A 13,068-nucleotide genomic window follows, 5' to 3' on the forward strand; every position below is an offset into this window, starting at 1 on the left:
AATAGAAGAGTAACTAAAAAAAAAACCATTCAAGTTAATAAAATAAGAACCTGTTCTCAAAGAAATTGAACTGCCAAAAATATAAAACAAAACCAAGTTACATGTATTCAAAATTAAATTATATAAAACATTTAAAAAATAAGCTTTTGCTTATACTATACAAATAAAAGGAAAGCATTGTAAATATTTCTTTTATGTTGCTGATAACCCAAATAGGGAGAAACAAAAGAGAGAAGGCTAATCTCAGTAATGATTACTGATATAAATACTTTAAGTAAAATCTTCAAAGTGACAATGGTTATATATTTAGAAAATAATTCATAATTTGCTTTGATTAAGTTGGATTCATTTCCAGGATATAGATTGTTCAGCATTAAGAAAATGATAACAATAAAAGTCTTGTTTCAATTTCAATATTTTAATTATTATAATTTTGTCAAAATATAGCACATATTTATGTCAAAACTATAAAAAGCACAAGCACTGAAGGGAACTTCTTTAATATGATCAAAAGCAAATAGTTAAAATCATGACCTTGCATTTCTTGCAGTGTGAAAAAGACTGTATTCCTAAAAAATGATATAAAACAAAGATCACTCCTTTCCTTTCTCTTATTGTACATATCTATAAAAATATGATAGTTGTAGTAATAGAACAAATGTAATATATATATAAACACTGGCAAAATGAAGACAAAATTTATCTTTACTTGAAGATGGAAAAACAAAGGCCCAGAGAGATTAAATGATTTACTCAGGATCATACTGCTATATATATTTGAGGCAGGATTTGAACACAGGTATTCCCAATGTAAACTCACTGTTTCATCTACTGCACTGATATAGACAAAATAATCAGAAGCATAAGAAAAATTTACACAACTTGTTGTTCAATTGTTTCACTTGGTGTCCAATTCTTTGACCCTATTTGCATTTTTTTTTTTTTTTTGGCAAAGATACTAGAGCAATTTACCATTTCTTTCTCCAGCTCATTTGACAAGGGAGGAAACTGAGGCAAAAAAGATGAAGTGACATGCCCAGGGTCACACAGCTAGTAAGTGTCTTGAGGCCCAATCTGAACTCAGGTCTTCCTGGTTTCAGGCTCCACAATTCTACCCACTGTACCTCTTATCAGCCCTATATACAACTATAACAATGTAATTTAAAGGGTTACAAAAGTAAAGACATTCTGAAGAATAAAATCCACAAAAGTCTTAGAAAACAGGCATCGAAGCATACTCTAGCTTTCATGGCACAAAGGCCAGGGATTATTAGGACATTGTTAGATGTGATTACTGCTTTTGTTTGTTTTTCTTTGTATCATATAGGAGGTTCAATCTGGGTATTTATCTGAAACAACTGTGAAATAAAGGCGAAAAGCATTAATAAAATGGATTTAACTAATGTTTTAATAATCCATTTAAATTTAACTTGAGAGTTTTAGCAATTTTTATTATCTTCTTTAAAAACCTTTTTTAAAATTCTGGGCCTTATTTATGGTATAAATAAATATTACTTTCTTCCTTTAATAACAAGACTCAGTTCAAGTGAAACCAGGTCCAAAAAGCCATTCCTAGTTCTGCTGGATGAATCGATCCTTCCCCATATTTTCCTAGATGATTGTGCCTTTATTTATACTATGTTCTCATTACATTCTACCTTGTATCATAGCTACTTAAGGATCTATGATATTTTTCATCTCAATAATCCTTTCACCTAAAATAGTAGATTCCAAATAGTAGATATTTAACGGATGTTTTTTGGATTTAATTGAATTGTTGGTAGATCCTTATGGAGTTCAAACTTCAGTGACACAGCCTTTGAAAATATAGGACTACCAAGATAGGTTGTCTTATCAGAGTAGAATTTTTATGAAGATTGAGAAATTCCAGGCAAAAGAAATATTTTAACTCCTATAAACTCTAAATTCTATATGCTATCTTTAAGAAAGAGCAGATTTCTATATCTTACTCCATAGGTAAAAGTCCAATTAATTTGAGTAATATAAGTGATAGAATAACTCAGCACAACTGAGAAAATAGTACTAATATTTGTGGCTAACCGTAGGAGCTATAACATGGGATCAAAATCTAGCTTTTTAAAGCTGATGAATGTAATTTAAATGGTTTATGTGAGAGTACATAGAGGATACATTTTTTTTTCCTGTGAAAAATCTCCAAATAGAGGAAATAAAATGAACCCATTCCTCTAAAAAATATTAAAAAGATAACCCTTTCTTTACCCTTTGCATTCTGGAAAGCATACAGTGTAATACATGGGCAGAAGTGTTTTTAAACAGTTATTTAAAAGAAATTCCAAGTGGCATTAGTTGCTTTTAAAGAATTCTTAACTTATTGCTTTGGGGAATTAACATAAAGTTAGTGATGAATATAACTTTCTATTAAGCAATTTTCTTTCTCAATTGTGCACAGCCACTTACAAGGCAGAACATAACAGCTCAATCAAGCCTCATTATGCCAGATTTAGTTCAAGCCCTTCTGAAGTACACTGAGAAAGACTTAATATTGCCTGGAGAAAATCTTTTCATAAATTGCTCTTTTGAAAACTAGAAAGAAAATGAATATTATGGGTACCTTTTTATGTGTTCTCAAATTCTTTTGCCACGTGTCAAGAGCAGCTGGAATGTACTTGCTGCTGGTTACATAACAATGTGCCAGTAGGACATGGTGGAGTGTAGTTTCTGGGCTCATCGCTTTAAGAATTTTCAAGGTGTGCCTTAGGGATACAGAAGCTTCAGTCCAGACTCCACCACTCACAAGCTTCATTGTGCAAGGTACCAAGGCAATCTGTCCAGCAAGGTATAGGGTTTTTCCCACCTACAACAGAAAAACAGGGAAGATAAAATAAGTAGTAAAAAAAAAAAAATTCTCTTCTTATTCAGATGATTTCATGGTTTTCACTGAATTATGACTCCTAAAAGTTCACAAGTTCACATCAGCCTGTTTCTGGTACAAACCACAGTTTCCAAACACTTCAATTTGTTTTACCAGACGCATTCCAGCTTTACTGTATGCTTAAAGTACCTGTGAATAAATGATTTTTTAAAATCAGCTTAACAGTAAGTGTCTGTATGAATCGAGTGCACTGATAAGGAGGGGTAATGAGTACACTGGAAAATTCTACTGTTCACTATCAGTATGACTCTCAAGAAGTCACTTTTTAAGCCATCAGTTTTTATAGCTATAAAATGAGAGTGTTGAAATACATAAATTTTTAGCTATCTTCTAGCTCTAAATTCTATGAAAGAAGTGTGATACACTGGAAAGATGACTAGCTTTGGAACTAGAGAATCTGAGTTCAAATCCTGAATCCATGTCTGCTATTCTTGTTAAGTTTGGCCAAATTATTTCACTTTTGGGGGATCAAATCTGTAAAAGAAGTATCTGTAAAAAGATCTGTAAAAAGAAGTTGAATTAGATGACTCCTGAGGTCTTTTCTAGTTCCAGATCCATGATCCTATGAACTTCATTATGCCATTTTTTTTTTTTTTTACTTCAGAGAATTATTTGTTATAAGGAGATATTATTTTGAATTTTATTTAAAATAACAAATACAAAATACAAAATAACAAAAACAATTTTCTTTTTGGTAAGGTGGTCTCATGGGGCAAATCCTAAAGAAGAATAATATATTTTTATTAAATTTTAAATAAGAACTCTTGTTCTTGATCAACTTGAGACATAAGACATAGGAATGTTTGGCTTTTATTCTTGCTAGATTACATTTTTCACCTGCACATTATATCATTAAGAAATTTTATAATCAATTTAATTTTTTTTTGCTGTTATATTTTTTAGATATTGCTTTTAAAAATAAACATCTGAGGGCAGCTACATAGAGAAGACAAGGATTTAAATCTGGCTTCAGGCACTTACTGTGTGACTATAGGTAAGTCAGTTAATTTTGACTGCCTCCCAAAATAAATAAATAAAAAATAAATACATGATAGTAAAATAAGTGACGCCTTAGACCTTTTTCTATTTTGCTTCAAAAAATCTGTGTTGTAGAGCACTAGATAGTTCAAGTAACTGGAAGACTAAAGATGCAAGTTATTCAATGTACAGAACTATCCATAAAAAAATAAACACTTTTTTCACTTATATGGTCACTGTATCAATTCCTTAATCTTTAATAGGTAATTTATAGAACTTTTACCAGACCTGAATGTTTGCTAGATTGAACTAAAGATTTCTCCGAATAAAAGCTCAGTAAAAAGAAATCTCCATCCTGGAAGACAAGGCAATCAAACCATGTGACAGTCCCATATGCAACTCCAAATCTGTCCTCATCACTGTCTGTAGAGCTCACAAAAGAGTCACACATGTAGCTATTGGAAGAATATCTTACACAATTTGGCATACAAGTTCTAAGATTAGCAGCTGAAGAGGGGGAGGAAGAGGAGAGGAACATAATAGATGAACTGACACCCATCCACTATCTTTTAAAATTATTTGGAATGTTAAAAATATTGTTTTGATTAATCTATATATACCCTCAAATTTGAAAAAGAAATGTAAAGCATGTTGTGGTTGAAAGAACAAATGGTTTTAAAAAACTACTATGAAATATATGTCACTGAACAAGGGAGTCCAGCCAGCTCCCAAGTGGCATGTTGACATGATGAGAAGCAAATCCAGGATGCTGTGAATCAAAGAGGAATGGGTCTATTTTTAAAGAGGCCTGTGTTTCCCACCCCCTATGCCAAGTGCAACCTTCTGGAGAAGCCCAGCCTCCAAAATAGGTAAGGGTCTAAATGTTCCAGGAGCTATCTTCCCAACATTTATCTACCTCCTCCCCCAAAAGGCCTTTGGCTCTACATGCATCACCCATGTTAATTAAGAGACAAACAAGAGCTGTTCAACCAAGTCACTTCCCCTATTCTTGAACAGATTGTTTGAGACATAATATGAATACTAATTAATGATAAAATATCTGTCGGTGTTTTGAAATATGGATTAAGATAGCACTTTTTAAAAACCTCCCAGATAGTTCTTGTACAATAAGTCCATTGGTCATATGAAGGGTCAGGCTCCAACTCCGAGATATGTGAGCAAAATTGGCAGAGCTTTTGGCTCCAATTCAGTGGGAAACTGTGGAGGGCTTTCTTTGGGTAACTTCCTTTTAACCTTTTTTCTCCCTCTGCTAAATTGGAAAAGTTAAAAAAAAACCTTTTTTCATAACTGAATGGAGAAAAGAAAAGAGTGTCTTATAGAACTACTATAGTGAGTAGAGGAAGAAAGACAAATTACTCATCAAGAAGTGTGTATTCCAAGCAGGTCTGATTTAGTCTGATTATAATGTAAAAAACAAAAACGTTCAGTCGTTTACCAAGGGACTTTTGTTTTCCAAAGTTGTTGCTGAGTTCCGCGCCCCCCCCCCTTCCCCCCCAGTAAAATCTAACTCTCCATGATCCCATTTGGGGTTTTGTTGGCAAAGATATTGGAGTGGTTTGCTTTTTCCTGATTTCCAGTTCATTTTAGAGGTGAGAAAACTGAGGTAAATCAAATTAAGTAATTTGCCTAGGGTCACACAGCTAGTGAGCATCTGAGACAGGATTTGAACTCATAGAGATGAGTCTTCCTGACTCCACGTCCTGCATTCTATCTATGTGCTACCTAACTGACTTTAACCCTTTTAACATAAAGGGTTAACATAAAAATCCTTCCTACATATATTCTTTAGGTACAACTTTCTTCCACCCAACTATACTAACTAGATCTATTCTTACTTAGAAAGTGTTCCATATTGCAAAAGTAAAAGGCATATTGAAACTCTTAATGCAAGTTTAAACTATTAAAGTATAAAATGGCATTAAGGCCTTTGGAACACTTTGTACCTATCTATGTCTCTCTCCAATTATCTTGTCCTCTCTGTTCCTCCTTTTCCCCCCCAAAAAACAAAACTCTCAACTAGAATGAAAGCTCCTTATGGGCAGGGCCTGTCTCACATTTGTAATCATATCCATAATGCCTAGCATGTAGTAAGCACTTAAAATATTTACTGATTGATTGATGAAGCCAAGTATCCATGGACATAGACCTAGGGGAAAAGGACCCCTTTTTGTTAAATAGAGAGAGGATTATGAACATTATGTTCACATTTCAAAGCAGTGATTATTTTGTGTAGAAGACAGAGTGCTTAATTTGAAGTTAGAAAGACCTAGGCTTAAATTCTGTCTTGAACAATAATTTAGCAATGCAAATCTTGGATAGGATTAATTTCTTCAACCCTCAGATAATTCCTCAGGACTTATCTACTGTTGTGATCTTTGGTAGAGCAAGTTCTCACAAGTAGAGCCAACTACACTGAGGAAATAGCCTTTTTTGACTGAGTATTCAGTATTATGAAGTTCAGTAAAGAGAATGGCTGAAATAATAATTTAAAATATAGTTGTGAAGCAGTGCAAATATCTGTCAAAATATGTCTCTCCCTTTCTTCTAAACCAAGTATTTGTTTTGGTTTTAGGAATTCTACTCCAACAATCTACTAGTCCTCTTTTTTCTTTCTTTTGGGTCATATATTTACCCAGAATGGGAAGGCATGATTATACAAGTCATTGAATTCCAATGACTCTAATTATTTGAAATTATTGGATGTTATAGATAATTTGAAATGCAGATAATAAAAAATATATTTTTGAATTTTTGAATACCTGAATATAGGCAAATTTGATTTTTAAAATTTTCACTTAAAATAGAAAAATGAATGTGCATAATAGAAATTTTACTCAGGAATATGCTGGGGAAGTGTCTAATTTCCCTCTTTTCTTCCACTATTTGCTTTGACCATTACTATGATGATAATATATAACTCCTCAGAATGATGAAATCTGCCTTCTCTCAAATTTTCCCTGGATTGGGAAAAATGATTCAATCTTTGGGTCTTGGTCTCTTTTTCTGTCTCTGTCTCTGTCTCTTATCAGAAGTCAATGGAGAGTTGAAATGTCCACAAAGCTGTAGAGAAGTATTGCTAGTCTTTAAAATGTCAGCAAATCAAGTACAGAAGAAAACGTTAAAAAATGAAATGAATATTTCTTGTATATAAATAATTATGCAGATAATTCAGTATGAATGATTGTTAAATAGAAATGTACTTTTAATATTTGTACTTTATGCATTATCTTTTTTTCCTAATCTGACTCTTAAGATTAATAAAGACAGGGACCAAGTTTTATTTCCTTGTGACTTCATCCTCTGAGCGACTAATAGAATGATATTCTCTTTACACAGTAGGTATTCACCAAATTCACTGGTGTATTAAGTCCTGGTTATCAAGTAATGGATGATAAGATATCTGTATTTTCATTTTTTTTAAATGAAAATTTTATTGATGTGTTTTATTTTTAAACCATCCCACTCATCCCCATTCAGTTATATCACCCCCCTCACATCTATCCAGTGAACCTTCTCTTGTAACAAAGAAAAACAATTCAATTTCTATGGACTGTCTGACTGCATAAGCCACATTCTATACCTGTTGTCCTCTACTTCTTCAAGGAAAAGAAAGAAGCATATTTCTTCATCTTTTCTCCAGGGGCAAGGTTGGTCATTACAATTACATAATACTCATATCCACTTTAGTGCTTTTTCTCTTGATAGTATTATACTTATTGTATATATTGCTTTCTAAGTTCCGCCTCTTAAGCTTTGAGATGTCTAATTTGCCTGAACATATCCAAATTCCCTGGGCATATTCATGTTTTAAGGTATGCCTAAGTTTTTAACTACCTATTGTTATGTAAGGGCAGATGCGATTTGAATGACTTTCTAAGAAAAGTCAGAAAAGCTTTGATACTGCTGCGACATTAACAGTAATTCATCCACTATTATAATCAATAACATGAATGGGGAGGAACATGAGGGGTCCTAACAATAGGTAAAATAAAGGAAGATTGGGGAAGAAAAGGGAAAGAGAATACTAAGCATTATTTCTTTATCTTAAATCAATTTAAATAGTTCTTTTGCTTAAAACAAACAAACAGAAAAGGCAATCCCAGCTGTCATGTTTATTCCTGCTGCTATTTTTAAAAAAGCACAGAACCTGGCATAATAGGCAACAACCAACCAAAGAAACTGTAGTTATTTTTATAGTACAGAAGATGTGGCATTTGTAATGGAAAAACAACAACAGTAAATCTGATTGTAGTATGAATTTCAGCCTAATGTAGAGAATAAAATACAAAATCTTAATATTCCCTTTAAGTCATATGTTAATGTGCAAAGCAGTAAACACATTTTTGGTTCACTATCCCAAAACCTGATGATCAAATTGGAAAGCATTTTTGTTTCTAGAAAGAGTGGGGATTAATATTCACGTACTAAGCTCATGACCAACCTGTCTTAGCTCACCACAAGTCCCAGGATGACTGGACCCTACTCTTTCCCTTTTCCACTTCTTGAACAGTAATCCCTGATGCTTCAATTAAAAAAAAAAATGGTAAGGCAGTAATGTCTTTGCTCTCATTCTGCTACCTGCCTTGTGGGGTTTTAGTGGTAATCAAAGAATTAGAACAGTAGAAATTAGCTGCACCTTCTTTCTGGGTGCCATGAACTGTATTAGGTGCTGGAGGAGATAGATTCGAAGACAAAACACCATGCTTTTTGGTCTTAGAAAACTTATATTTATAAAAACTTCCATTTGTTTTTAATTCCTACTAACTAAGAGGCCAGGGAAAATTAGATCAGACAGGAGAAAAATTATAGAAGTCATGAAGGATGGTTGTGGTATTATGTACTGAGCATTTTTGCACAAACGTGCTTTTTGCTATGCAAACACCAAAGAATTGTTAGGTGATGCAAAGCAACATTGAGCTCATGAGGCTAAAGTACCTGAGCCCTACTATGCTTGATGCCTCAAGGTACTGTCAAACAGGTAACTACTATATATAATGTCCAGACTAGCTCCCTGGGCCTCAAGATCAGTCAGTCAGAATCAATCAAAGTCCTAATCTAAATATATGTATATATATACATATATATATATATAAATATATATACATCAAATAGGTAATTAGCCTCAAGTGTCCTGCTGTCTGATTCAAGTACACCTTTTCAGAGTTTCAGTCCTCCACAACTATACATGAATCAGTAAATAACAGATTACTTAATAAACCAAAAAAGTGAATATTCCATTATGTCATAGTACTTTTCATGATATCTAGATGGACATGTCCAATTGGAGATTGTCTAGAACAGAAAAGGAAGTATATAAGTCATTTGAATAAAGGAATGGTAAAAGTCATGGGATTTTGAAGAGGCAAAGCATTACAGTTATTACAGGGGTCCTCAAACTACGGCCCGTGGGCCAGATGCGGCAGCTGAGGATGATTATCCCCTTCACTCAGGGCTATGAAGTTTCTTTATTTAAAGGCCCACAAAACAAAGCTTTTGTTTTTACTATAGTCCGGCCCTCCAACAGTCTGAGGGACAATGAACTGGCCCCCTATTTAAAAAATCTGAGGACCCCTGGATAGAACAAGAGAGAATACCTATACCTAGAGAATGGAAGGAAGAAAAAAAAAAAAAGAACCAGCTAAGAAAAAAAAAGAACAAGAAGGTACAGTGAGATGTGAATCCATCTTAGGAAATCTTAAGAGTATTTCAATGAAAAAGACAGATGAACAGTGTCCGGTGATATTGAGTAGAAGAGAGTAGAAGGACTGAGAAAAATAAATGGCAACTTTCTGGCAATGCAGGTCTGACCATAATAACACCCTCATCAATAAATACCAGCAGTTCTCTATTACCTCCAAGATTGAACAAAAACTTTTGCTTGTCATTTAAATCTTTTCATATTCAGGCCATTTCCTATCTTACCAGTCTTCTTACATATTCTCTCCACATATTTCTGTGATCTAGACATACTGGTCCATTTGACATTCCCTCTACATGAACTCTCCATCCTATCTCCATTACTTTTCTTTGGCTGCCTTCCATGCCTCATGAATGTACTTCTTTCTAATTTCCATCTCTAAGTACTCCTGGTTTCCTTCAAGATTCTGGGTCGAGCACCAAATTCTATATAGAGATTTTCTAGATCTTCCTAGGTATCAGCACACTCTTTCCAAAATTTAATCAACAGTGGAATGAATCCACTTATATCTTCTGAACTTGCATGGAAAATTGGAAAAAAAATAGGGAATATGGAAGTTGAAGAAGGAAAGACCAAGTTGAATTCAAGCAGACTGGAATAAGTGCTTTAAGAAAATCACAACAAGGACTCCCTGAAATCAAGCAGTGCAAAATGCATATAAGTCATAGCACTACATACAATTAGTTGTAGAACTCTGTGATATGATTATTGTACCAGAGTTCAAAGTTTCAGATTTGTCATCTTTCTTTTGTTCCATTTAAACCTCACCTCTCCTCAGCAGCATAGATTTAGAAAACTTGTCTATACTCATTAAGAGAGGGCTCAACTATGGTTCTAAGCTTCCACTTGCAGACTATAGCCCCACAGGCATTTCAGCACCTGTGCCCCCAACCTGTTTCGGCTTGCTGTAATAATCTGCAATAGCAGAAGAGCTATTGTGATCTGCATCACAGAAGGAAACAGTTATTGTAACATTTTCTCTTAAAAAGCTATTTAATGTATTGTGTGCAAGCTGCTGAACTATATCACTCAGAAAACAATTGAAGGGAGAATTTCATCCTGGCCTCAAGTATTTTGCTAAGAAATGATATATTGCTCTTCCCTGGGGAATAAAACACCTGTTTCTATGAGTGATTTGAGTCAATAAGTAATAAACTAAATCTTTGTTATAAATGCATTCTGGTGTCTGAATGACTGTTGCCCTTTTGGAGGTCAAAGTGCATAAAAGATTCAGTGACCTTATGACTTGACAGTCAAATAACCTACCATTATGTGTGGTCAATGTAAGTAAGCACCATGGACAATGTGCTAATTGGCTGCCTCTGGTCAGCCATATGTACCTTTGACCTTAATGAGTACCTAATCAATTAGTACTTAAGGCAATAAAGACCTTGTACTGATTAAGTTAGACAAAAATTATCTTTCTAACAAGATTATAGCTACAAAGTGGCAAAATTTTAATTTAATATATGATAATTCCTTCTTCAGAGGGCCCTCTTATTTAGTTAATAAGAGCAAAATTGCATTCTGTAATGTGAAATCTTTGATTTGATTATATGGTCTGAATAAATGTTTAAAAAATGGTATAGGCAATAGGAAAGAGAAGCTTTAAAATTCTACATTTGAATGAAATGCAACTCAATCAGAATATGATATAATCTTGAAACAAGAAATATACATTGTTTGCTTAACTGTTTCCAAGATTCCATATTGAAATTCTGGTAAAAATAATGGGTTATTATGCAATGAGATTGTGTCTCACTTCTACTAGCAGTAGTTAGCAAACAAAAGGTTTCTTTTGAATTGAAAATGGAGACTCTGTTGAATATTCCTCATTTTGTGCTGTGTGGGGAAAGGTGCTATATCTAAAAAAATTAACATCTGTAAATTATAATAAAAATTCTCAGACTAGTATGGCACAAAAAAGATTGCTCTCTGCTATGAAATAGTCAGTGTATAGTTAACATTCATTTGTGTGTTACAACAGGGAAATAGGTAAATAGTTTTGCTTAGAGAAACCTACCAGTAATTTCTAGGAACTTCTAGAATTATTTTCTGTTTAGGATGTATGATGTCTGACTTAGGAGAGGAACTAGTTTATCATTTCAGGCTTAAAATTTATCATTCAGACACAATGATCACAGATTTACAAAATTCATTCCCCTCTCCTGAAAATAAGTTTTCTAGTTTACAAGTTTGGAACTCCTTTGACATAAATGATGCATTTGAAATTGACACAAATGCAACCATTTATTTTATAATAGAGAATAGGCAGTGTTCTTAAAAAAAAAACAAAACCTAACAAAAAGTAGCAGCTGTGTATATGCAATAACTGCTTCATGCAGACTTTTAATACAGATTCATAATATGCAAATGTGTCATACTATTTTTAATACACTATTCTAACACACTGTAGTGAATCTGAAAACAGAGCAAACAAATTCTGTGTATTTAGATTCATAATGAGGAATGTGTACTGTTGCTCAGAGCTATTGTCATAGTGTACAAAAATGTAAGTGATTGATAAAAGCCTAATAAATCATAACAATGTTGTTGACCTATTTCTGGACAAAAGGAGTTAGTCATATCAATACTAGTATTGATTATACATACACACGTACATTTATTCACATATATATGTATGTATACATCTATATATACATATAAGAGATACATAAGAATATCTCTCCTGTTACCATTACTTTCTTGAACAACTGAATTTTGGGAAATGATGCATTACAGTGCTCTTACAAAAATGGGGAATCAAGTCCAAATAATCAAAGGCACAGGTGAATATCATCATTTAAATAAGATAATTTAATTAAGTTTTGCCCAATGTCATTTGAGAAGTCTATGGTGAGGCAAAAATTAGACTTAATTTAGCTCACTGCTTAGTTTACCACGCCAACCTGCTTGCCAATTTTACCCCTAATGATTTGCAACTAAGGACTAAGGGACCAGAGATAATAAAGGACCTTTTCTTTGACTTCCCCACACTGATCTATAGATGTGAAAACCTTTCTATTAGGTATGAAATAATTTACTTTCTCCTCCTGTATCCTAGCAAAATAAATGGCCTTTAATATTAATAATCATTAAACTAATAGAGACCTAGTGTTGTAGACAATCAAAAGCTCCAACAAAATGATATATAGATAAATTAAACTTCACTTGTGAATATTTTTTTCCTACTATTTCCCATGCTTAGAGGGCTCTTGAACTCTCCACTGGCCTATTTGACCCATCCAGCTCTAGTTTAAATGTCTTTGCCTTCACAACTCTAGTCCCTGTAATCTCTCATTACTCCCTACATACCAGAAGCAATCTCTTTCACATCTTTACTTGTGTGACATATTTTCATTGCTCATTCTTTTTTATCAAATTTTGTTTTCATAACTATCTATGTATATGTCATTTCTCCTTCTCTGGTGTAAGCTTTTTTAAGGCAGTAATTCTA

The 13,068-nt window shown here is 33.4% G+C and overlaps 1 protein-coding gene across 2 annotated transcripts in view; it reads right to left on the reverse strand.

Moving 5' to 3' along the window:
* Positions 1-13,068, reverse strand: part of DPH6 (diphthamine biosynthesis 6) — a 492,232-nt gene that overhangs the window by 120,962 nt on the left and 358,202 nt on the right. For both annotated transcript variants that reach the window (XM_051977032.1, XM_051977031.1), the window contains exon 13: positions 2,594-2,836. In XM_051977032.1, the coding sequence (XP_051832992.1) occupies positions 2,594-2,836 (243 nt within the window). The remainder of the gene's footprint in view (positions 1-2,593; positions 2,837-13,068) is intronic.

The sequence above is a fragment of the Antechinus flavipes genome, chromosome 2, assembly GCF_016432865.1.
Source record: "Antechinus flavipes isolate AdamAnt ecotype Samford, QLD, Australia chromosome 2, AdamAnt_v2, whole genome shotgun sequence".
In the NCBI taxonomy this organism is placed as follows: Eukaryota; Metazoa; Chordata; class Mammalia; order Dasyuromorphia; family Dasyuridae; genus Antechinus; species Antechinus flavipes.